Source organism: Pristiophorus japonicus, chromosome 12 (genome assembly GCF_044704955.1).
Source record: "Pristiophorus japonicus isolate sPriJap1 chromosome 12, sPriJap1.hap1, whole genome shotgun sequence".
In the NCBI taxonomy this organism is placed as follows: domain Eukaryota; kingdom Metazoa; phylum Chordata; class Chondrichthyes; family Pristiophoridae; genus Pristiophorus; species Pristiophorus japonicus.
In genome coordinates, this window is record NC_091988.1 from 4,602,541 (window position 1) to 4,629,393 (window position 26,853).

General features: G+C 48.0%; 1 protein-coding gene across 2 annotated transcripts in view; it reads left to right on the forward strand.

The window, feature by feature from the left end:
- Positions 1-26,853, forward strand: part of LOC139277131 (neural cell adhesion molecule L1-like protein) — a 759,673-nt gene that overhangs the window by 215,802 nt on the left and 517,018 nt on the right. For both annotated transcript variants that reach the window (XM_070895152.1, XM_070895153.1), the window contains exons 8-9: positions 13,580-13,691; positions 14,104-14,288. In XM_070895152.1, the coding sequence (XP_070751253.1) occupies positions 13,580-13,691; positions 14,104-14,288 (297 nt within the window). The remainder of the gene's footprint in view (positions 1-13,579; positions 13,692-14,103; positions 14,289-26,853) is intronic.

Sequence of the window (26,853 nt, forward strand, 5' to 3'; positions counted from 1 at the left end):
TGAAAAATCAATTCTGATCATTTACATATCTATATTATGCCAAGTCTTACAAATCTGGGGAAACCTCCTTTTGCTCTCTCAACGCACTCGGGGTTACACAATAAACAAGCTAGTTATTGTATGTCCAATTCAAAGAGCGTAAGAAAGAGAATGTGAATGTAACTGGGAGCTCTTTACTTCTGTTGCAGAAGATCTTGTAACTGGCAAATGCAATCATGATTCCCAGGCCAAGGGCTATACACACATTGAAGAAAGCATCCTGCAGACAGACTTGGGGGTTGTTAACTCCTCTTTTCTAATTCTATTTAAAGCATTCCCGAGGCCATGTAGAATCCTGAACACAAAATGTGTTACCTCCTGAAAAAAAACATTAAATTCCAGGAATCACACATATAACTTAGTATTCCAACATGGGTAGCAGAGAAACACAGACAGACGGTATTTGTGTTGAATTCTTAAGATAGCATTTTGAAGTCCCAACACTGTTAGCAGTCTGAAGGTAAATATTTTTGTAATATATTTCATACATAAAAAATCATAAAATAACCACAGTGATAACACGGAAATAGTATATTAACATAGAAAGATAGAAATTAGGTGCAGGAGTAGGCCATTCGGCCTTTCGAGCTTGTACCACCATTCAGTATGATCATGGCTGATCATTCACCTCAGTACCCCATTCCTGCTTTATCTCCATATCCCTTGATCCCTTTGGCCATAAGGGCCACATCTAACTCCCTTTTGAATATATCTAATGAGCTGGCCTCAACAACTTTCTGTGGTAGAGAATTCCACAGGTTCACAATTCTCTGGGTGAAAAAGTTTCTCCTCATCTCCTGTCCTATATAGCTTACCCCTTATCCTAAGACTGTGTCCCCTGGTTCTGGACTTCCCCAACATCGGGAACATTCTTCCTGCATCTAACCTGTCCAATCCCGTCAGAATTTTATATGCTTCTATGAGATCCCCTCTCATTCTTCTAAATTCCAGTGAATATAAGCCTAGTCGATCCAGTCTTTCCTCATATGTCAGTCCTGCGATCCCGGGAATTAGTCTGGTGAACATTCGCAGCACTCCCTCAATAGCAAGAATGTCCTTCCTCAGATTAGGAGATCAAAACTGCACACAATACTCAAGGTGTGGTCTCACCAAGGCCCTGTACAACTGCAGCAAAACCTCCCTGCTCCTATACGCAAATCCTCTCGCTATGAAGGCCAACATGCCATTTGCTTTCTGAGCTGTCTGCTGTACCTGCATGCCTACTTTCAATGACTGATGTACCATGACACCCAGATCTCGTTGCACCACCACTTTTACATAAGAACATAAGAACATAAGAATTAGGAACAGGAGTAGGCCATCTAGCCCTTCGAACCTGCTCCACCATTCAACAAGATCATGGCTGATCTGGCCGTGGACTCAACTCCACTTACCCACCTGCTCCCCATAACCCTTAATTCCCTTATTGGTTAAAATCTATCTATCTGTGATTTGAATACATTCAATGAGCTAGCCTCAACTGCTTCCTTGGGCAGAGAATTCCACAGATTCACAACCCTCTGGGAGAAGAAATTCCTTCTCAGCTTGGTTTTAAATTGGCTCCCCCTTATTTTGAGGCTGTGCCCCCTAGTTCTAGTCTCCCCGACCAGTGGAAACAACCTCTCTGCCTCTATCTTGTCTATCCCTTTCATTATTTTAAATGTTTCTAGAAGATCACCCATCATCCTTCTGAACTCCAACGAGTAAAGACCCAGTCTACTCAATCTATCATCATAAGGTAACCCCCTCATCTCCGGAATCAGCCTAGTGAATCGTCTCTGTACCCCCTCCAAGGCTAGTATATCCTTCCTTAAGTAAGGTGACCAAAACTGCACCGAGTACTCCAGGTGCGGCCTCACCAATACCCTGTACAGTTGCAGAAGGACCTCCCAGCTTTTGTACTCCATCCCTCTCGCAATGAAGGCCAACATTCCATTTGCCTTCCTGATTACCTGCTACACCTGCAAACTAACTTTTTGGGATTCATGCACAAGGACCCCCAGGTCCCTCTGCACTGCAGCATGTTGTAATTTCTCCCCATTCAAATAATATTCCCTTTTACTGTTTTTTTTCCCAAGGTGGATGACCTCACATTTTCCGACATTGAATTCCATCTGCCAAGCCTTAGCCCATTCGCTTAACCTATCTAAATCTCTTTGCAGCCTCTCTGTGTCCTCTACACAACCCGCTTTCCCACTAATCTTTGTGTCATCTGCAAATTTTGTTACACTACACTCTGCCCCCTCTTCCAGGTCATCTATGTATATTGTAAACAGTTGTGGTCCCAGCACCGATCCCTGTGGCACATCACTAACCACCGATTTCCAATCCGAAAAGGACCCATTTATCCCGACTCTCTGCTTTCTGTTAGTTAGCCAATTCTCGATCAATGCTAATTCATTTCCTCTGACTCCGTGAACCTTTATCTTCTGCAGTAACCTTTTGTGTGGCACCTTATCGAATGCCTTTTGGAAATCTAAATACACCATATCCATCCGTACACCTCTATCCACCATGCTCATTATATCCTCAAAGAATTCCAGTAAATTAGTTAAACATGATTTCTCCTTCATGAATCCATGTTGTGTGTGCTTGATTGCACTATTCCTATCTAGATGTCCCGCTATTCCTTAATGATAGCTTCAAGCATTTTCCCCACTACAGATATTAAACTAACCGGCCTATAGTTACCTGCCTTTTGTCTGCCCCCTTTTTTAAACAGGAGTGTTACATTAGTTGCTTTCTAATCTGCTGGTACCTCCCCAGAGTCCAGAGAATTTTGGTAGATTATAACGAATGCATCTGCTATAACTTCCGCCATCTCTTTTAATACCCTGGGATGCATTTCATCAGGACCAGGGGACTTGTCTAGCTTGAGTCCCATTAGCCTGTCCAGCACAACCTCCCTAGTGATAGTGATTGTCTCAAGGTCCTCCCTTCCCACATTCCCGTGACCAGCAATTTTTTGGCATGGTTTTTGTGTCTTCCACTGTGAAGACCGAAGCAAAATAATTGTTTAAGGTCTCAGCCATTTCCACATTTCCCATTATTAAATCCCCCTTCTCATCTTCTAAGGGACCAACATTTACTTTAGTCACTCTTTTCCATTTTATATATCGGTAAAAGCTTTTACTATCTGTTTTTATGTTTTGCACAAGTTTACTTTCATCATCTGGCCTTCGTTTCTTTATTGCTTTCTTAGTTATTCTTTGCTGTCGTTTAAAATTTTGCCAATCTTCTAGTTTCCCACTAACCTTGGCCACCTTATACGCATTGGTTTTTAATTTGATACTCTCCTTTATTTCCTTGGTTATCTACGGCTGGTTATCTCTTCTCTTACGGCCCTTCTTTTTCACTGGAATATACTTTTGTTGAGCTCTATGTAAGAGCTCCTTAAAAGTCCTCCACTGTTCCTCAATTGTGCCACCGTTTAGTCTGTGTTCCCAGTCTACTTTAGCCAACCTTGCCCTCATCTCACTGTAGTCCACTTTGTTTAAGTATAGTACGCTTGCTGGAGACACTACTTCCTCACCCTCAATCTGTATTACAAATTCAACAATACTGTGATCACTCATTCCGAGAGGATCTTTTACTCGGAGACCGTTAATTATTCTTGTCTCATTACACAGGACCAGATCTAAGATAGCTTGCTCCCTTGTAGGTTCTGTAACATACTGTTCTAAGAAACAATCCCGTATGCATTCTATGAATTCCTCCTCCAGGCTACCCCGTGCGATTTGATTTGACCAATCGATATGTAGGTTAAAATCCCCCATGATTACTGCCGTTCCTTTTTCACATGCCTCCATTATTGCCTTGATTATTGCCCGCCCCACCGTGAAGTTATTATTTGGGGGCCTATAAACTACGCCCGCCAGTAACTTTTTCCCCTTACCATCTCTAATCTCCACCCACAATGATTCAACATTTTGTTCATTAGAGCCAATATCGTCTCTCACAACTGCCCTGATATCATTCTTTATTAACAGAGCTACCCCACCTCCTTTCCCTTCTTGTCTATCTTTCCGAATTGTAAGATACCCCTGTATGTTTAATTCCCAGTCTTGGCCACCCTGCAACCATGTTTCTGTAATGGCCACCAAGTCATACCCATTTGTAATGATTTGTGCCGTGAACTCATTTACTTTGTTTCGAATGCTGTGTGCGTTTAGGTAGAGTGTTTTAATACTAGTTTTTAAACCATGATTTTTAGTTTTGACCCCTCCTGCAGCCCCTTTATATTCATACATATTGTCCCTTTCTATCACCTTGTGGTTTACACTTACCCCAGTGCGACTCTGCTCTGTTGTCTCCTGCCTTTTGCATTCTTTCTTGGAGTTCTGTTCATCTGAGCTCTCACCCACTCCAACTAGCTCAGAGCCCTCTCCTGGGTTCCCATCCCCCTGCCAAGCTAGTTTAAAGCCCTCCCAACCGCACTATCAAAACCACCCGCGAGAACATTGGTCCCTTCTCTGTTGAGGTCTAACCTGTCCGACTTGTACAGGTCCCACCTACCCCAGAAGCGGTCCCAATTGTTCAGGAAACTAAAGCCCTCCCTCCGACACCAATGCCCCAGCCACGTATTTATCTGACTAGCCTTCCTATTTCTACCCTCACTAGTACGCGGCCTGGCAGTAATCCCGAGATTACCACCTTTGAGGTCCTGGCTTTCAATCTTACTCCTAGCTCCCTAAACTCAGCTTTCAGGACCTCACCCCTCTTTCTACCTATGTCGTTGGTACCAATGTGGACCACAACCACTGGCTGTTCCCCTTCCCTCCCCAGAATGACCTGCAGTCGCTCAGTGACATCATTGACCCTTGCACCAGGGAGGCAACACACCATCCTGATGTCACTTTTGCTGCTGCAGAAGCGCCTATCTGCTCCCCTAACTATTGAATCTCCTATCACCATAGCCCTTCCCGTCTTCTTCCTCCCCCCCCCCTGTGCAGCTGAGCCACCCACGGTGCTGTGGACTTGCCCCTGGCTGCACTCCCCAGAGGCATCACCGCCCTCGCCAGTAGTCAGAATAGAGTACCGGTTGGAGAGCAGGATAGCCTCAGGGGACTCCTGCACTACCTGCCTCGCCATACTCTTGTGTGCGACAGTCACCATTCCCTATCCTCCTGTACCCTTTTAATCTGTGGGGTGACCAACGCCTGAAACGAGCTATCCGCGTACCTCTCGTTCTCTCGGATGCTCCTCAGTGCCTCCAGTCCTCGCTCAAGCTCCGAGACTTGGCGCTCGAGTTGGAGGAGCTGGAGACACTTCCTGCACATGTGGTCATCTCCGTTGCGGGAAGCATCCAGGAATTCCCACACGGCACAGGTGTTGCATTCCGTTTGAACGAGCTGCCCTGCCATCCCACTAGTTACCCTTAAATTACCCAGCAAAAACACTGACTCCCACTGCACACATTAAACAGCTATTTAGTCATTTATCCTCTTATCTATTAGAACACAAAATCAAAGAGATATACTCACCAGCCGATCAGCCAACCACTTACCAGCTTGGCTGTGACGTCACTTTTTGATTTCTTGTCCCTCCTCCCCGCACTGCTCGCTCACCGACTGCCCCTGGGCCTTCGTAGGCCCCAGACCCCGGACTGCCGCTGGGTCTTTGTAGGTCGCTGACCCCGGACTGTCGCTGGGCCCTTGTAGGTCGCTGACCCCAGACTGTCGCTGGGCCTTTGTAGACCGCTGACCCCGGACTGTCACTGGACCTTTGTAGGCCCCAGACCCCGGACTGTCACTGGGCCTTTGTAGGCCCCAGACCTCGGACTGTCACTGGGCCTTTGTAGGCCCCAGACCCCGGACTGCCGCTGGGCCTTTGTAGGCCCCAGACCCCGGACTGTCACTGGGCCTTTGTAGGCCCCAGACCCCGGACTGTCACTGGGCCTTTGTAGGCCCCAGACCCCGGACTGCCGCTGGGCCTTTGTAGGCCGCTGACCCCGGACTGCCGCTGGGCCTTTGTAGGCCGCTGACCCCGGACTGCCGCTGGGCCTTTGTAGGCCGCTGACCCCGGACTGCCGCTGGGCCTTTGTAGGCCGCTGACCCCGGACTGCCGCTGGGCCTTTGTAGGCCGCTGACCCCGGACTGCCGCTGGGCCTTTGTAGGCCGCTGACCCCGGACTGCCGCTGACACTGCTCCTCCCCACACTAATCTGCCTTCCTGTTTTTGCCACCAAAGTGGATAACCTCACACTTATCCACATTATACTGCATCTGCCATGCATTTGCCCACTCAGCTAACCTGTCCAAGTCACCCTGCAGCCTCTTAGCATCCTCCTCGCAGCTCACACCGCCACCCAGTTTAGTGTCATCTACAAACTTGGAGATACTACATTCAATTCCTTCATCTAAATCATTAATGTATATTGTAAATAACTGGGGTCCCAGTACTGATCCTTGCGGCACCCCACTAGTCACTGCCTGCCATTCTGAAAAGGACCCGTTTATTCCCACTCTTTGCTTCCTGTCTGCCAACCAGTTCTCTATCAATGCATTACCCCCAATCCCATGTGCCTTAATTTTGCATACTAATCTCTTGTGTGGAACCTTGTCAAAAGCCCTTTGAAAGTCCAAATACACCACATCCGCTGGTTCTCCCTTGTCCACTCTACTAGTTACATCCTCAAAAAATTTTAGAAGATTTGTCAAGCATGATTTCCCTTTCATAAATCCATGCTGACTTGGACCGATCCTGCCACTGCTTTCCAAATGCGCTGCTATTTCATCTTTAATAATTGATTCCAGCATTTTCCCCACCACCGATGTCAAGCTAACCGGTCGATAGTTCCCTGTTTTCTCTCTCCCTCCTTTTTTAAAAAGTGGGGTTACATTAGCTACCCTCCAATCCATAGGAACTGATCCAGAGTCGATAGACTGTTGGAAAATGACCACCAATGCATCTACTATTTCTAGGGCCGCTTCCTTAAGTACTCTGGGATGCAGACTATCAGGCCCACAGAGATTTATCGGCCTTCAATCCCATCAATTTCCCTAACACCATTTCCTGACTAATAACACCATTTCCTGTTCCCTCAGTTCCTTCTTCTCGCTAGACCTTCGGTCCCCCAGTATTTTCGGGAGGTTATTTGTGTCTTCCTTAGTGAAGACAGTACCAAAGTATTTGTTCAATTGGTCTGCCATTTCCTTGTTCTCCATTATGAATTCACCTGATTCTGACTGCAAGGGACTTACATTAGTCTTCACTAATCTTTTTCTCTTCACATATCTATAGAAGCTTTTGCAGTCAGTTTTTATGTTCCCTGCAAGCTTCCTCTCATGCTCTATTTCCCCCCCCCTAATTAAACCCTTAGTCCTCCTCTGCTGAATTCTAACTTTCTCCCAATCCTCAGGTTTGCTGCTTATTCTGGCCAATTTATATGCCTCTTCCTTGGATTTAACACTATCCCTAATTTGTTAGCCACGGTTGTGCCACCTTCCCCATTTTGTTTTTACACCAGACAGGGATGTACAATTATTGAAGTTCATCCATGTGATCTTTAAATGTTTGCCATTGCCTATCTACCGTCAACCCTTTAAGTGTCATTCGCCAGTCTATTCTAGCCAATTCACGTCTCATACCATCGAAGTTACCTTTCTTTAAATTCAGGACCATAGTCTCTGAATTAACTGTGTCACTCTCCATCTTAATGAAGAATTCTACCATATTATAGTCACTCTTCCCCAAGGGGCCTCGCACGACAAGATTGCTAATTAATCCTTCAAACTTTTGCGCCTGGTAAAGGCAATCGCTTAGTCTACTTTTACCAGCGTAAGAGTTTTAAAACACATAAAAATTAAATTTAAACACCTTGTTAGAGTAAAAACCTTGTCCATTAAGGTAAGTTTATTTTCAACCCTATTAAAACACATAAAAAAACCAAAAAAAAATATTTTTTCTAAAACATTTAATTAACTTTAATTTTAATTAATTTTAAATATATGAGGTTTTTTAAAAAATTATTATGTTATGTTTAGGTGTTTGAGGGAGTTATTCTCCTTGATAGTAATGGGAACTCGTGAAATCGGAGTTCCCATTACCATCAATGAGAATTCTGTACCGTGATTGGTTGTCCAGGCCCACGTGACTCCAACTTTTCCATCCGTATCTCAAAGCCGGGAGCGCGCTGCGATGCACAGGAAAAGAAGGAATCCGAACCCAATTGCAGGCGTCTCCGGGACCACCAAGTACTATCGCTAAAAAATTTTGGGTCACAGGCGTTCGTCCGAAGGAAGCCTCGGACCGGAATTTCAGGGCCAATATTTCACAAATGTTTTAAGCAGCAGCAGAGGCAGTGCTCTCCTTCGCCCACTGTTGCTTCTGAACTCTGCGAAGCTGTGCACTGAAAAGCAATATTGTGCACTTATAGTGTACCGGAGCTCAGCAGGAATGAAACATCCCAACCTCCAGATGTTGACTTCTATTCATGAATAACTTTTAAAAAAGAATAGAATAGCATAGATGCCTTTAAGCGGATGCTAGATAAGTTCACAAGGGAGAAAGGAGCAGAAGGATCTGCAGATAGGGTTCGATGAAGGAGGGTGGGAGGAGGCTCATGTGGAGCATAAAACACCGACCAGTTGGACCGCATGTTTCTGTCCTGTTCGTTCTATATAATTCTATGATGTTACATTTGAGAAGATAAGCTGATTTTCCTAGATGCTCTTGCTCTGCATTTGCTCTTTCAGCTTGCACAACAAACCCTGGCTACAAATATATTCTGTACTCTTGCTCAGCTTACAATTAATTTTTATGAATTAACCATGTCTTTGCACATGGATATGTCAGGCATGTTTGCTCATATACACCTATACAACGTTAGCGTCCTCGACCAGGCCAACATCCCCAGCATTGAAGCACTGACCACACTTGATCAGCTCTGTTGGCAGGCCATATTGTTCACATTCCAGACACGAGACTCCCAAAGCAAGCGCTCTACTCGAAACTCCTTCACAGCAAAAGAGCCAAAAGTGGGCAGAGGAAACGTTACAAGGAACACCCTCAATGCCTCCCTAATAAAATGCAACATCTCCACCGACATCAGGGAGTCCCTGACCAAAGACCGCCCTAAGTGGAGGAAGTGCATCCCGGAGGGCGCTGAGCGTCTCGAGTTTTATCGCCAAGAGCGTGCAGAAATCAAGAGCAGGCAGCGGAAAGAGCGAGCGACAAACCAGTCCCACCCACCCTTACCCTCAACTGTCCCACGTGTGACAGGGACTGTGGTTCTCGTATTGGACTGTTCAGCCACCTAAGGACTTATGTTTAGAGGGGAAGCAAGTCTTCCTCGATCCCGCGGGACTGCCTATGATGATGACCTATAATCACATGCCTGGTGGGATTAACAATTGTTTTTTTGATGTAAGTGTCTAAGTATCCATAATACAAGTTAAATTTAACTTACAATTTAAGGGTTTGCTTTGATGTCACAATCTCTTGCATAATTTGTAGAGGTGTGAAATCTGGGAATGAAAAAACAAAAACATCATCGTGAAAACTAACGGCCTGGATTTTGCAGTCAGTGACGAAGGAACGGCTTTCGGCTTTTGCCTTTCACCTTACGTAAAACATTTTGTGGGCTTGGGAAATTCCAATAATCCCACGTCTGATGCAGTGCGACATCCTCTACAGGGATCTGTGCTGTCTGTGAGCAGGACAAGCAGCAGCGAGGTGATTCAATGAATCAGATGGTAGTATTCTCACTGAGCCGCACAGACTGCAAACCAGCAAGTAAAAAACAGGAAATATAAATTATATTTAAATCATTGTGCAGGAAGCAAAATAAAGATTTGGAGGTACACCTGAGATTAAGGGAGAGAGATAAAAAAAAGAAAAATAGACAAACTTAAAAAAAATGCATATTTAAAAAAAATCTGCGACATTCATTTTCTTCTGAGGGAATGAGACTCCACACTTGTAAAATTAATTTTTCAGGGTCAGGGAGGTTTTTCAGCAGGAATTATCACTTATTATGCCGTTTAAAAACTCACTTACTCCTGAATACACCAGCCTAACTTTTTCAGCTGTTTGTAATGCAGGACAAGTGGGCAGTTAGCCCAAGTTCATGCAATTACATTGATTTCAGTGCAGATTCCGTCGTCAAAGACTGCAATAGCGCAGCTTGTGGAGGAGGAGTGGGTTATCATTGACAGCAATCTCCGGATCTCTGCATTTAACTGCATAAGCACGGAAGCCAGAAGCTGCTGTCAGATTTACCCTGTAATAATGGTCAGCGCTGATAGCCTCGCCATTATTATTGCAGCCAAATCCCTGCCAATGTGTGTGATTATCTAAATACTTGATTTTAAAGTATGAACTTTTAGAATAGAAGATTTGAAAACAATAAATGGGATAAAACAATAGTGCAAATGAGTTCAAGCAACAAATCACGGTAGTTCTGGAAAGAACGATATATTGAGAAGGGTGGGTCAGTTGGATTGAGATAATTCAAAATATGTTGGGCTTGTTGAGACCAATAAACTTTTTCTGTTCCCAAAAGTTTTTGTATTCTTATGAACATGTTGTAAAGTTGTTGGTTATAGTTACATGCATGAATGAAACCAGTCACAAGTCAAATTTAGGTGTGTGAGCTTGGTTCATTTAGTACCATTGTTGCCTCTAGGATAAATTGAGGGTTAAAGCTTATCACAATGGGAGGTCACAGTCTAAGCTTAAACTTCAGTGCAGTACTGAGGCTGCATTGTTGAAGGAACCACCTGACTCAACTAGTTGAATTTTTTGAGATGGGCAATTAGAAGGTATACAAAGGCGTGTCTACGGATGTTATGGATATGGACTTCTGGAAGGCATTCGATAAGGTTCCACACAAATGCTGATTGGCAAAAATGAGAGGACACAGAATTAGAAGTAGCCTTTTAACTTGGGTTGGAAATTGGTTGGGAAGTAGGAGACAAAGTGTGGAGATATAGGGATGTACTCAGATTGGCAAGATGTGATGTGTGGTGTTCCCCAGGGATCTGTTCTAAGGCCTCAATCTTTCATCATTTATCAATGACATGGATGAAGGAATAGTGAGTTTTATATTCAAGTTTGCAGATTTCATTAAATTAGCTGGGGACAGTAACTAGTGCAGATGGGAGCAGGGAGTTGCAATGGGGTATATACAGATTAAGTGAGCGGGAAAAACAATGAAAGATGGAGTTTAATGTGAGCAAATGTGAGGATATCCACTTTGGTCCGAAGAAAGATAAATCGGAATATTTTCTAAATGGTGAATAACTACAAACTGTAGAGGAGCAAAGAGATTTTGGAGTCCAAGTACACAAATTATTTAAAGCTTGTAGACAGGAACAAAAAACAATCAAAACGGCAAATGGCATTTTGGCCTTTATCTCAACTGGTCTTGATGACAAAGGGGAGGAAGCTATACTTCAGTTGCTCTCAGGAACAGTAGCATATTGGTTACGTTACTGGATTAGTAATCCAGATGTCTGGACTAATGATCCAGAGATGTGAGTTCAAATCCCACGGAATTTAAATTCAATGAATTAAATAAATCTGCAATAAAAAGCTGGTGTGGTGTCAGTAATGGTGACCATGAAACTACCTGATTGTCAGAAAAACCCCATCTGGTTCAATAATGTCCTCTAGGGAAGGAAATATGCCATCGTTACCCGGTCTGCCCTATATGAGTCCAGAACCACAACAGTGTGGTTGACTCTGACATACCCTCTGAAATAGCGGGGCAAGCCACTCAGTTGTCCCAAACTGCTACAAACAACAGCGGTTCAAGAAGGTGGCTCACCACCACTTTCTCACGGGTAATTAGGGATGGGCAATAAATGCCGGCCTTACCAGCAAAACCCACATCCCATGAACACATTTTTTAAAAGTTGTATGGAGCCTTGGTCAGACCCCTTCTGGAGTACTGGGTTTAATTTTGGGCACTGCACCTCAGGAATTATATATTCTCTTTGGATTTACCAGAATGATACCGGGGCTTCGAGGGTTAAATTATGAGGACTGGTTGGATAAACTTGGCTTCTATTCTCTTGATTCTGGAAGATTGAGTGATCTGATCAAGCTGTTTAAAATGTTAAAAGGATATTTAACCGAGAAATGATTTCTTCTGGTGGGGCAATCAAGAACGAAGGGTCACAATCTTAAAATTAGAGTGAGGTTATTGAGGAGGAAAATCAGGAAACACTTTTTTACACAAAGAATAGTAGAAATCTATAATTCTCAACCCCAAAAGGCTGCGGATGCTGGGACAATTGGAGCTTTCAAGACTGAGATTCATTAATTTTAGGTAAGGGCATCAAGGGATATGGAGCTAAGGAGGGTAAATGGAATTGAGATACAGATCAACCATAATCGAATTGAATGGCAGAGGAAGCTCGAGAGACTGAATGGTCTATTCCTGTTCCTATGTTCCTGTCGTTTAGCTGAGGTATTAAACTAAAACCTAGTCCATCTGTTCCAATAGTTCAGATGGATATTAAAAACGTGTTGGTACTGTATAAATACAATCATTATAATTTGCAAATCATAAAACTTGACATTTTAAAATGTATTCATATTTTTGCCCCCAATTATATTTTCAATATAGTTTACTCCTCCTTGGATGCTAATGTACAATGCATTATTCATTGGCCAAGAAGGAGAGCATGTGAAATTTTTCACTGGCTCTGCTCACGATTTTAGAAGTTGATTGACGATACACGAGGCTGGCTCTGAGCTTTGAAGTTTCAACTCAATTTTTTTCTGAGGTAATTCTGGATGCAGTCAGAAACTCATTATGTTGGAAAGTCCGGGGATATAATTCAGGTCCTGTAAGTCCAGGGCACGTTGCAGTTCAGAGTAATACACCAAATTACCGAGACCACCGAAAGCTGTATTTACTCTTTTAATATAAGTATGTGTTTATGCTTTAGCTACTGGCCTAATTGTGACAGAATTGATTCCAACTTGGCAGCACCTTGTTTATGGTGCCTAGCTTTGTTCTGTGAGTTTGATGAGTGGACCCCTTTTACCAACTGACTATACTGTGATACATATCTCTGGTGATCCACTTCTGGCACTGTGAAACAGGGAGCTTCCTCTTTTTAAGCTCCAATGAACCACAACTTTTAGACTCTTATCTCTGGTAAATTACATTTTTATACTACAGGAAGATTTTTGCCAGTATACATCTGGTAAATGTCAGTTATACTATGATCTTACAACTTTACTGTTTAATTGTACATTCACAGTTAGTCAAAATAAAAGTCTTGAATTACTTGACTGTTGGGGACAAAATATAAAAATATTCCAATATCATGGAAATTTGGTTAAGAGCAAATTCATTTTCGATTTTATAACAGGCTCTGATTGTACTTGTTTATTTTCATTTCTGCTCTTCTGAAATTCTTTGTCCAGCATTAACCAAATTAACATAACTGGCTTGCATCTTTATCTTACTTGCTTTGACTTGACTTTTGTTTCGTTTGTTGAGCCTCCTATCATAGTTTACATAAAAATCATCATTTATCTATTCACCTAAGATCACATTCCAATTACATTTCCTTTTCATGTAGCAAATTCCATTCGAGGTCGAGAACCACATTTCCTGACACCTTCTGTCATCAGCTCGAAGATTACTGCACTGCGAGGAGAAACTCTTCAACTGGAATGCATTGCTCAAGGCCTGTGAGTAAAAAGAAAATAACTCTTGAAGCAATTAATGACCCAATTTGACAGTATGGAACACACGCTGATATTTTAGTCTCCAAGAATTACAGTCTTACTTCAGTGGAGACAGTACACAGATGTTCACCTTTTTCACCAATACCACAACTTGTTTCAGCACACCTTATGATTTTTGGCCTATTTACATAATGCCATTGTTGCTAGGATTTCTTTACTATGGTTATTATTTGCATGCAAAGAAGCTACTGTGTTAGATAATTCTAATACAGAAAGTATAATCCTGTAATTAGCATAATCTGTGTAATTAGTGTGAATTGTTAATTTTCCCATACATATTCTAATTGTTTTGGATCATGGAATTCTGGCTGATGTGATCAGATTATTTCCTAACTCCCTGTTGCTTCCTTCACAGCCCCACACCACAAATCTCCTGGGTGAAGATCGATGGTGATATGCCTAAACATAAAGCAACAGAAGAAAACTTCAACAAAACTTTGAAAATAATTAATGTGACAGAACTTGATGATGGAAAATATGAGTGCAAAGCTGAAAATGAATTTGGTGCAGTGAAACATGCATTCTCCGTTACAGTGGAAGGTATGGACTACGTTGGACTATTTAATTTCTGTGTTAACTACCTTCAATTTGATCACCTTTCAGTACAGCAATTCTTTTTGCAGAGAATATTTAAGATGAAACAGTACACTAATTGAATTTAACCATGACCCACAGAACATGATTTTTTAAAAAGAAATTTGCATTATTTAAGATTGCCTTCAATTAATTTGTACAACATCTAACGCAATAACAATCAGAACACTTGAGTTTACATTGATTCTTGTGTAAAACCTTAGGCAAGTCTTTCAAAAACAAAGAGCGGCTTTCGGGAAAGCTCTCTTCATTTGATAGACACGGTCAGTTTAATTTCCCCAGGTTATACTGTCAACTAAGTTAAATCTGGTGTTTTTGGACCCAGTGCAAGCGGTCTGAGAATATGCCAACTAAACCCAAAATGAGGATAGCTCACTTTTGGATTGTATTCAGTCCTAATGAGGACAAATCTGCCGAGCAAGCATGGTATTTAGAATTCAGAAGGGAAATAGACATGTTGTTTATCAAGATTTAGCACTTAATTATTGACTGAAGTGTTATGTAATGGCTCAATTTTATGTGTATGCAGGTTAAAAATGATCAGCCAGTCCATAATTTTAATGTAGATTTCACAGTTGCTATGGGTACAGGTCTCTTATTGCTCAGATGGTGGTCACGTGATTTGGTGCTCTTGCCGATGGCACGAGTGAAAGGCCTCTTCCACAATGGTTTCAGCTGACTTGAGAATCATGGGTAGTAAGTGTTTTAAGGTTTGAAAGAAAAGGAGAAGACAATGTCTTGTATACTTTGTTAAGATGAAATAACAACACAGATAGGACTATGTTATTTGAATGCTTTGTTTAAATGCTTGTGAGACACATGGGGAATTTAAAATGCAGTTTTCACATACGGCGGCTCACCTACTCCAAGAGGTTGGATACACCTGATCGAGACCATAGCTTCAGGTTACTGATAAATATTTACAACAACAACTTGTATTTATATAGCGCCTTTAATGTAATGAAATGTCCCAAGGCACGTCACAGGAGTATTATGGGATAAAAACTTTGACACCGAGCCGCTTAAGTAGAATAGCGCAGGTGACCAAAAGCTAGGTCAAAGAGGTAGGTTTTAAGGAGCGTCTTGAAGGAGGAAAGAAAGGCAAAGAGATTTAGGCAGGTAATTCCAGAGCTTGGGGCCCAGGCAACAGAAGGCACGGCCACCAATGGTTGAGCGATTATAATCAGGGATGCTCAGGATGGCAGAATTAGAGGAGCGCAGACATCTTGGGGTGGTGGGGGGGGTGGTGGGGGGGGGTGGTGGGTGGGGTGGTGGGGGGGGTGGTGGGGGGGTTGCCGGGGTTCTGTGGCTGGAGGTGATTACAGAGGTAGGGAGGGGCGAGGCCATGGAGGGATTTTGAAAACAAGGATGAGAATTTTGAAATCGAGGTGTTGCTAAACCGGAAGCCAATGTAGGTCAGTGCGCACAGGGGTGATGGGTGGACAAGACTTGTTGCGAGTTAGGACATGGGCAGCCGAATATTGGATCATCTCTAGATTACGTAGGATAGAATCATAGAAATTTACAGCACGGAAGGAGGGCATTTCAGCCCATTTTGTCTGTGCCGGCCGACCAAGAGCTATCCAGCCTAATCCCACTTTCCAGCTCTTGGTCTGTGGCCCTGTAGGTTACGGCATTTTAAGTGCACATCCAAGTATTTTTTAAATGTGATGAGGGTTTCTGCCTCTACCACCCTTTCAGGCAGTGAGTTCCAGACCCTCACCACCCTCTGGTTAAAGATATTTCCTCCCATATCTCCTCTAAACCTCCTCTGGTTGTTGACCCTCAAAAGTAGCAATCTCGGGATTGCTACCAGTGCCACGTGCTAGTCAGAGTAGGAATCGCAGGATAGCACAGATGAATACGTGGCTTGAGCAGTGGTGCAGCAGGGAGGGATTCAAATTCCTGGGGCATTGGAACCGGTTCTGGGGAAAGTGGGACCAATACAAACCGGACGGTCTGCACCTGGGCAGGACCGGAACCAATGTCCTAGGGGAGTGTTTGCTAGTGCTGTTGGGGAGGAGTTAAACTAATATGGTAGGGGGATGGGAACCAATGCAGGGAGACAGAGGGAAACAAAATGGAGACAGAAGCAAAAGACAGAAAGGCGATGAGTAAAAGTGGAGGGCAGAGAAACCCAAGGCAAAAAACAAAAAGGGCCAATGTACAGCGAAATTCTAAAGGGTCAAAGTGTAATAAAAAGGCAAGCCTGAAAGCTCGGTGCCTCAATGCGAGGAGTATTTGGAACCCAGGAGAGGGCTCTGAGCTAGTTAGAGTGGGTGAGAGCGCAGATGAACAGGACCCCAAGGAAGAATGCAAAAGGCAGGAGGCAACAGAGCAGAGTAGCACTGGGGTAAGTGTAAACCACAAGGTGATAGGAAGGGACAATATGTATGAATATAAAGGGGCTGCAGAAGGGGTCAAAACTAAAAATCATGGTTTAAAAACTAGTATTAAAACACTCTACCTAAACGCACGCAGCATTTGAAATAAAGTAAATGAGTTGACGGCACAAATCATTACAAATGGGTATGATTTGGTGGCCATTACAGAAACGTGGTTGCAGGGTGACCAAGACTGGGTATTAAACATACAGGGGTATCTGACAATTCGGAAAGATGGACAAGAAGTGAAAGGAGGTGGGGTAGCTCTGTTAATAAAGGATGATATCAGGGCAGTTGTGAGAGATGATATTGGCTCGAATGAACAAAATGTTGAATAATTGTGTGTGGAGATTAGAGATAGTAATGGGAAAAAGTCACTGGTGGGCGTAGTTTATAGGCCCCCAAATAATAACTTCACGGTGGGGCGGGCAATAATTAAGGGAATAATGGAGGCATGTGAAAAAGGAACGGCAGTAATCATGGGGGATTTTAACCTACATATCGATTGGTCAAATCAAATCGCACAGGGTAGCCTTGAGGAGGAATTCATAGAATGCATACGGGATTGTTTCTTAGAACAGTATGTTACAGAACCTACAAGGGAGCAAGCTATCCTAGATCTGGTCCTGTGTAATGAGACAGGAATAATAAACGATCTCCTGGTAAAAGATCCTCTCGGAATGAGTGATCACAGTAGGTTGAATTTGTAATACAGATTGAGGGTGAGGAAGTAGTGTCTCAAACGAGTGTACTATGCTTAAATAAAGGGAACTACAGTGGGATGAGGGCAGAGTTGGCTAAAGTAGACTGGGAACGTAGACTAAACGGTGGCACAATTGAGGAACAGTGGAGGACTTTTAAGGAGCTCTTTCATAGTGCTCAACAAAAAAATATATTCCAGTGAAAAAGAAGGGCGGTAAGAGAAGGGATAACCAGCCGTGAATAACCAAGGAAATAAAGGAGAGTATCAAATTAAAAACCAATGCGTATAAGTTGGCCAAGGTTAGTGGGAAACTAGAAGATTGGGAAAATTTTAAACGACAGCAAAGAATGACTAAGAAAGCAATAAAGAAAGGAAAGATAGATTACGAAAGTAAACTTGCACAAAACATAAAAACAAATAGTAAAAGCTTTTACCGATATATAAAATGGAAAAGAGTGACTAAAGTAAATGTTGGTCCCTTAGAAGATGAGAAGGGGGATTTAATAATGGGAAATGTGGAAATGGCTGAGACCTTAAACAATTATTTTGCTTCAAAAACCATGGCAAAAATTGCTGGTCACGGGAATGTGGGAAGGGAGGACCTTGAGATAATCACTATCACTAGGGGGTTAGTGCTGGACAGGCTAATGGGACTCAAGGTAGACAAGTCCCCTGGTCCTGATGAAATGCATCCCAGTGTATTAAAAGAGATGGCGGAAGTTATAGCAAATGCATTCGTTATAATCTACCAAAATTCTCTGGACTCTGGGGAGGTACCAGCGGATTGGAAAGCAGCTAATGTAACGCCTCTGTTTAAAAAGGAGGCAGACAAAAGGCAGGTAACTAAAGGCCGGTTAGTTTAACATCTGTAGTGGGGAAAATGCTTGAAGCTATCATTAAGGAAGAAATAGCGGGACATCCAGATAGGAATAGTGCAATCAAGCAGACGCAACTGGGATTCATGAAGGGGAAATCATGTTTAACTAATTTACTGGAATTCTTTGAGGATATAATGAGCATGGTGGATAGAGGTGTACCGATGGATGTGGTGTATTTAGATTTCCAAAAGGCATTCGATAAGGTGCCACACAAAAGGTTACTGCAGAAGATAAAGGTATGCCGAGTCACAGGAAATGTATTAGCATGGATCGAGAATTGGCTGGCGAACAGAAAGCAGAGAGTCGGAATAAATGGGTTCTTTTCGGGTTGGAAATCGGTGGTTAGTGGTGTGCCACAGGAATCGGTGCTGGGACCACAACTGTTTACAATATACATAGATGACCTGGAAGAGGGGACAGAGTGTAGTGTAACAAAATTTGCAGATGACACAAAGATTAGTGGGAAAGCGGGTTGTGTAGAGGACACAGAGAGGCTGCAAAGAGATTTAGATAGGTTAAGCGAATGGGCTAAGGTTTGGCAGATGGGATACAATGTCGGAAAATGTGAGGTCATTCAACTTGGAAAAAAAAACAGTAAAAGGGAATATTATTTGAATGGGGAGAAATTACAACATGCTGCGGTGCAGAGGGACCTGGGGGGTCCTTGTGCATGAAACTCTTTTTGGAGTTTATCTGAAAAACATAAAACATTAAACCGTGCCACCCGACCTGGATGACACACCAGACATTTACAAGGCCCTTTTTTTCTTTTTTGTGGTTTTTATTTATTTTGTTTTTCTTTTTATTTTGTTTTTTATTTTGGGCACTAAAATCACATTTTTTCCAGTGCCCCCTATAAAAGGGGAGGGGGACACTAAAAGCACCGGCAATTAAAACAAATTAAACTTTAAAACATAAAATCAAATTAAAATTTGGTTGCCGGACGTGACGATGCACACCAGTCCCTCCGGTGCCCACCTCTCGCGGAAGGCCGCGAGCGTACCGGTGGACACCGCGTGCTCCATCTCCAAGGACACCCTGGCGCGGATGTACGCGCGGAAGAGAGGCAGGCAGTCAGGTTGAACGACCCCCTCGACCGCCCGCTGCCTGGACCGGCTGATGGCACCCTTGGCCGTGCCCAGGAGCAGTCCTACGAGGAGGCCCTTGGACCTACCCGCTCCCCTCCGCACAGGGTGCCCAAAGATCAGGAGTGTGGGACTGAAGTGCAGCCAGAATTTCAGGAGCAGCCCCGATAAATGATAAAACAGGGGCTGCAACCTCGTGCATTCCATAAAAACATGGAACACGGACTCCTCCAGACCGCAGAAATTGCAGGCGGCCTGGGAGTCCGTGAACCGGCTTAAAAATTTGTTGCACGGCACTGCTCCATGCACCACCCTCCAGGCCAAGTCCCCGATGAATAGTGGGAGGACTCCCGCATAGAGTGCCCTCCATCGGGGACCCCCGCCTCCTCCAGGCGGCAAGATGGTACGCCATGGCGTGTCCGGACGGCCGGCGAGGATGGCAAAGTTGAGAGTGTGCAAGAGCAGCCCGTACAGGAAACCCCTCCGCGCGGAACTGAAAGGCACGGAGGGGATTTCCTCGAGGCGGCTCAAGTTGTGAGGCGCCGGCTCCCGAGGGAGGTTCCGGGGTTTGGCGCCGATGAGGAATTCTGTCCGGATGGGGGTCAGTTCGGACGGGATCTCCCCACGTGCTTGAGCCTCCTCGATACACCTAACAGAGTCAGGGCCCAAAGCTGTTTTTAGCGACTCGATGGCTTCGGCCACGCGGCAGACGTCGGCTGAATTTAGGCGCCGCGCCAGCGTGTCTATCGCCATCCAGCCCGCTCCTCCGCCATCGAGCAGGTCCCTGACCCTGGTCACCTCACCAGCCACAGCCCTCTCTTCCGACCGCCACCTAAAACCTCGGTCGTGGAGGTACGGATTCCCGAGCAGCGGCTCCTGCAGGACGGCCGCCACTCCAGCCGGCGGAGAGCTGCGCTTGGTGGAGACTTTGTTCCAGACCCTGATGAGTTCCCTGTAAAAGACAGGCAGCTCCCGGAGGGCGGTCCTGGCACCCCCCAAGTTCACAAACAGGAGCTGCGTGTCGTAATTGAAGTCGCGCTGCTGGCGGAAGAAATACCTCGCCAGAGCACACCGCCGAGGAGGGGGCTCAACGTAAAGGTATCTCTGCAGGGTCTGAAGACGGAAAGTCGCGAGCTGGGCGCTGACGCACACCAACGACTGACCGCCCTCCTCAAGCGGGAGACTCAAGACCGCGGCAGAGACCCAGTGCTTCCTGTTGTTCCAGAAGAAGTCCACCAGCATCTTCTGTATCTTGGCGACAAACGCAGGGGGAGGGGTCAAAGTGACCAGCCGGTACCACAACATTGCGGCCACCAGCTGGTTTATGACTAGCGCTCGACCCCTGTAGGACAGCACTCGGAACAGTCCTGTCCAGCGCCCTAGGCAAGCGGCGACCTTGGCCTCCAGCTCCTGCCAGTTTGCCGGCCAGGCTTCCTCGTCGGGGCTAAGGTAGACTCCCAGATCGAGGAGATGGGTCGTGCTTCAGGCAAAAGGCCTGAGCTCCTCCGGCAGGGAGTCCACCCGCCACTGACCCACCAGAAGTCCGGAACATTTTTCCCAGTTGATTCTGGCGGAGGACGCGGCCGAGTAAATCTCCTGGCACTCACGCATCCTCCGCAGGTCAGCGGGATCCTCTACCGCGAGGAGCACGTCATCGGCGTAAGCCGAGAGGACGACCTCCACGCCCGGCCCTTGCAGAGCCAGTACCATCAACCTCGTCCGCAGGAGGCGCAGGAAAGGCTCCACGCAGACGGCGTATAACTGGCCGGACATGGGGCATCCCTGGCGCACCCCTCTCCCAAAGCGAAGGGGCGCCGTCAAGGACCCGTTAACCTTAATCAGACACTCCGCGGCGGCGTACAAAAGTCAGATCCGGGTGACGAAATGCGTCCCGAACCCGAAAGCGCGCAGAGTTCCGAGCAGATAGTCGTGATCCACCCTGTCGAACGCCTTCTCTTGGTCGAGAGATAGGAAGGCGACCGACAGACCAGCCTCCTGGGAATGATGGATGAGGTCCCGGACCAGATGGATGTTATCGTGGATTGTCCGGCCCGGGACCGTGTAGGACTGGTCGGGGTGGATCATGTGGTCCAGCACGGCGCCAAGGCGAGCAGACATCGCCCTGGCGAAGATTTTGTAGTCCGTGCTGAAGAGGGAGACCGGGCGCCAGTTCTTAAGGAGGCGGAGATCGCCCTTCTTAGGCAGCAGGACGATGACTGCCCTGCGTCAAGAGAGGGGCATCTGCCCGGTCGCCAGACTTTCCCCCAGGACCCGCGCGTAGTCGCTTCCCAGGATGTCCCAGAACGCCCTGTGGAACTCCACGGTCAGCCCGTCCAGCCCCGGGGATTTTCCCCTCGAGAGCCGGTCGAGGGCACCGGTCAGCTCCGCCAGGCTTAGCGGAGCTTCCAGATTTTCGGCGCCCTCCGGGCTGACTTTCGGCAGGTCCTCCCACAAAACTCTACGCGCTTCCTCGCTGGACGGATCCGGAGAGAACAGAGCCCCGTAATATTCACGGGCCCTGTTGTTGACGCCCTCCGGATCCGAGACGAGAGAGCCGTCGTCTGCCAGCAGCGTCAAGAGCTGCTTACGGACACTCTGCCTTTTTTCCAGCGAGTAGAAGAAGGGGGAGCCGCGGTCCAGATCCCGCAGGAACCGGATCTGCGACCTCACGAACGCGCCTCGGGACCCGACGAGCTGCAGGTCCTTCAGCGCGGCCTTCTTAGCTTCGTACACCGTCCGCAGGGCCGGGTCCTGGACGACTTGACCGAGACGGGCTTCCAGGTCGAGCACCTCTTTTTCTAGGCGCCCGACTCTGGCCGCCCGCCTCTTGGTCGACCCCCTCGCGTACTCTTGACAGAAGACGCGGACGTGAGCCTTGCCCACGTCCCACCATAGCCTCAAGGAGGGGAAGCCCCCCTGCTTCCTTCTCCAGTCGGACCAGAATCGACGGAACGAGTCCTGGAACCGCACGTCCTCCAGCAGCCGGTTGTTAAAGTGCCAGTACGCGGACCCCGTCCTCGCGCGGAGCGAAGCGAGCTCCGCCCACACCAGGTGGTGGTCCGAACACGGCACCGGCCGCATGGAGGCCGCCGGGATGCAGGAAACGTACGCCCGAGACACGTAAAGGCGGTCGACTCTAGACCATCCTACTCCAGGCCTCACCCAAGTAAAGGCGCTGGAGTCGGGGTGGAGATTTCGCCAGACGTCCACCAAGTCGAAGGACCCGACCAGGTCCCTCAACTTCTCCATCGCCGTCATGCTCTGCCGGGCACCGGAGCGGTCCCTCGCCTCGAGGGTGCAGTTAAAATCCCCCCCCGAGGACAATGCAGTCGCCGACGTCGACGGAGCCAAGAAGAGCGGACACCTCTTCAAAGAAGCGTGCCTGCTGCGGGCCGGGATGAGGGGCGTACACGCTCACGAGATGGAGCGGCACGTCCCCCAGGCGAACCGTTACGTGCAGCAAGCGGCCTGGCACGGGCTCCTCAACCCCCAAGATCTCCGGCTGAAAATGCGGGGCCAGCAAGATGGCCACCCCACAAGAAGTGGCGGTGAGGTGGCTCATGCGGACCTCTCCTTGCCATTCCAGAAGCCACGTGACTTCGTCTCCTGGAACGGTGTGGGTTTCTTGCAGGAAGCACACCGCATATTTCCCCTCCCGCAGGAGCGAAAAATTGTTAAATCTACGACATGCCCTTCTGCCGCCGTTGATGTTGAGGCTGGCTATGGTTATCTTCATGGCAAAAGCATAATGCAACCTCTACCTTAACCTATTGTGGGGGGGGAGTGGAGTCGTTTGTTGACCTCCACTCCTTCAGCAGCCCAGCGAGGAACCTTTTGAGCCGGCGCAGCTCAAGGCCTTGCGCCCTTGATAAGGGCCCGCCCGCGGCCATGGTTTTAGCGGCGGCGCGGACGGAAGCAATGAGCAGCCCCGGCTCGGACCATCTTTCCCGGGCCCGATGGGCTCGGTTGCAGCGACCCTGGCTCTCGACCAAAAAGTTCTGGAGATCCTCTACGGGAATGAGGGGGGACTCAGCGCTGGGCACAAGGAGATCCACCGCCTCACTGGCGATGGACTCGAGATCTTCTCCCGCGTCCCCCACCGAGTCCCCGTCCCCCTCCGGGAGGTCGCCGCCAGCAGCCGGCCCGTCGACCGCACGAGGTACGGCAAACGGCCCGGCCACTCCATCCGACCCTGGCTCTGCCCCGATCCCACCCCCAGGATCGTCGGCAGAGGAGTCCCCACTGGGCTCTTTTAGAATTGGTGCTGGGTCGGGAAATGACAGCGGAAGGGGTTCCCCCTCCGCCCCAGGAGCCAGGGAACAAGGAGAGACCCGGCCATAGGAAATCCCCATGCTCCCCAAGCACTCCAGCTCCAAAGTAGGGGGCGAGGGTGGGTGTTCCTCCCCCTCCCCGCCGCCACCCCCCGGCCCAGCGTGTACAGATTCATTAAAAGTGCTAATACTTTGTGTTTCTGCCGAGTCGAGCGACTCCCGGGGGAAGTTGTGTATTGGCTGGGTGGGCTCAGGTTCGGCCTTTTCGGCCCCGCCCGCCTCAGTCCCCGGGACGCCCGGCCCGGCGGCTACGCATTCTTCCACTGGCCCCACGCCCCCCACGACAGGCAGATCTTCCACGCCATCCCCGGGAGGCAGCGGCTGGGCAGCCTCGACTGTCTCACCCTCCCCGGGAACAGATTCCTCGTGCCTACGGCGCAGTTTGGGGGCGCCGGTGGGGGACGCGGGACACGCGGCGGGCACCGACTCCTCCGCGGAGGGATGTTGTTCCCCCTCCGACTCATTGGAGCGGCGCCTCCTTTTGTTCCTGGGGGGGCACGGAGTCAGGGAGACCTCCATGTCTGCCGAGGCCTCCCGCTCCACTCCCCCCTTTTTCTTGTCTTGCCCGTGCCCGAACCCCTCTGTGGTGTTGTTCAAGGGCTCGGGCACGGGCTCAGGGCACCCCGCGCTCGCCGGTGACGGGGTTGGGCCGAGCGCGGTGAACAGCTTGTCTGGCGCACTGAGGGGACCCGCCTCTAGGTGTTTCGCCTTCTTCCGCGCCTTCTTTCCGGCCGGACGCTCTCCCCCCCGCCGGAGGCCGTGAAAACAAAGGCCCCCGACGATGCCCGCGCACCTACAGCTCCCGGCACGCGGACACAACTAGGGGGAGGGGTGGCGGCGGCGTCAGCCTTGGCCGCCCTCGGTGGTTTGGCGGTTTTGGAGGCGGGGCAGTTCTTGCGAACGTGCCCCACCTCCCTGCAGGCATGGCACCGCACGCCGTCCGACGTCCAGAAGACGCGGTAGGCAGTCCCCTCGTGCACCACATTAAAGTGCCCTTCCGTCGTGTCCTCCCGCGCCAGCCGGACAAAGAGTTGGCGGCGGAAGGAGAACACGTGGCGCAGGCCACTCTCCCTGAGGCCGAGCGGTATGGGGTTGATCCCCGACCTTACCTCCCCCAGTTGCTGTAGGTGAGGGAGGAGGAGCTCAGCGGGAACAAAGGGCAGGACGTTTGATAGAATGACCCTCTGCGTGGTGGCCTCGAGAGGGTCCACCGGCAGGAACGCCCCGCCCACCGTGAGCCCCTTTTCAATGGCCAGGGACACCGCCCGCTCCGACCCCAGGAAGAACACGGCCTTCCCAGACATCTTGGAGGCTGCGACAATGGCCGAGGGGCCAACTACCCCAGCCATCGCCCGCACGCACTCCTCAATGCTCATTGTGGGGTGAGTGTAGCTCTTGACCCCGTGTTTCTTAGTTATAAGTCTGAATGGTGGCAGGGCAGCGGGTGGCGTAGGAGGTGCCGTGGATGTGGACACCACCTGCGCATATGTCCTTGCTGGCCCTGCCACCGGCGTGGATGGGGTCGCCATCACGGGGTCCCTTTAAGGGCTACACCCACCCCAAAGTCACAGGCCTTAATGGTCTTTAAATGGCCTCGTTTAATACACTGAGCAGAGGAGCTCTTAACGAGGCACACCTCTCCCCTAGTTGGCAATTGGGGAGGGGCCTTGCTCCCTCTGCTCAGTTGTCTTAATTGTTTTATATTTTTCCAATCAATTTGGGAGGAAAGGGCTCTCAGAGAGAGAGGGGAGAGACAGAGAGTAACAGAGAAAGAGAGAGGAGTGTGGGAAGGGGGGGGAACTGCGAGGGCAGGTCTCCCCTCGCAGCTGTGGGTGGGTGCAATCCCCAGATGGCAAACAAAAAATAGTCTTTGGGGTGGTCTTCAGGTGAGGGGAGAAGATGTCTTCACCTGGTGCAACTGGAGCCACACAGGCACACACTCCCAACGATGTTAATTCGGGTGGATTAATTGTTTCTTCAGCCTGGTAGCTCCAGCTATCCCAGGCTAGGCAATGGGGGAGGGGTGCTTCAAAGGTGTGTGGGGCCTAGTTGTAAGCAAGGCCCCCACACACACTTCCACACACACACACACCTCCCGCGATGTTCCGGCCCCAGACTGGTCTTCTTTCCTCCCCCCACCGATACAGCAAAGTCTTTTAGGGACTGCACCAATACACCCACCTGTAGAATGGTAGAGTCTCCCTCCTTCCACACTGGATGTTGTTGTTGGTCTTTCCCCCTCTCTCCAACTCTTTGTAGAAATGGTGAAGTTGTTCAAGTTTTCTGCTTTTTCCTCCTCTCCCTCTGGGTGAAAGTTGGTGGTGAAGCCCCTTCCTTCCTTCCTTCTCTTCCTGGGCTGATTCACAGGCCCAGCCAGGAGCAAAAGCAGCAGCTCCTCCTCTCACTGCTCACAGCTCCAACTGTTTAGGCCACGCCTCCACTGCTCCACAATTGGCCCAGGTGCAGCAGCTAATCAGGAAGGCGAATGGAATGTTGGCCTTCATTGCGAGAGGGATGGAGTACAAAAGCAGGGAGGTCCTGCTGCAACTGTATAGGGTATTGGTAAGGCCGCACCTGGAGTACTGTGTGCAGTTTTGGTCACCTGACTTAAGGAAGGATATACTGGCTTTGGAGGGGGTACAGAGACGATTCACTAGGCTGATTCCGGAGATGAGGGGGTTACCTTATGATGATAGATTGAGTAGACTGGATCTTTATTCGTTGGAGTTCAGAAGGATGAGGGGTGATCGTATAGAAACATTTAAAATCATGAAAGGGATCGACAAGATAGAGGCAGAGAGGTTGTTTCCACTGGTCGGGGAGACTAGAACTAGGGGGCACTGCCTCAAAATACGGGGGAGCCAATTTAAAACCGAGTTGAGAAGGAATTTCTTCTCCCAGAGGGTTGTGAATCTGTGGAATTCTCTGCCCAAAGAAGCAGTTGAGGCTAGCTCATTGAATGTATTCAAATCACAGATAGATAGATTTTTAACCAATAAGGGAATTAAGGGTTACGGGGAGCGGGCGGGTAAGTGGAGCTGAGTCCACGGCCAGATCAGCCATGATCTTGTTGAATGGCGGAGCAGGCTCGAGGGGCTAGATGGCCTACTCCTGTTCCTAATTCTTATGT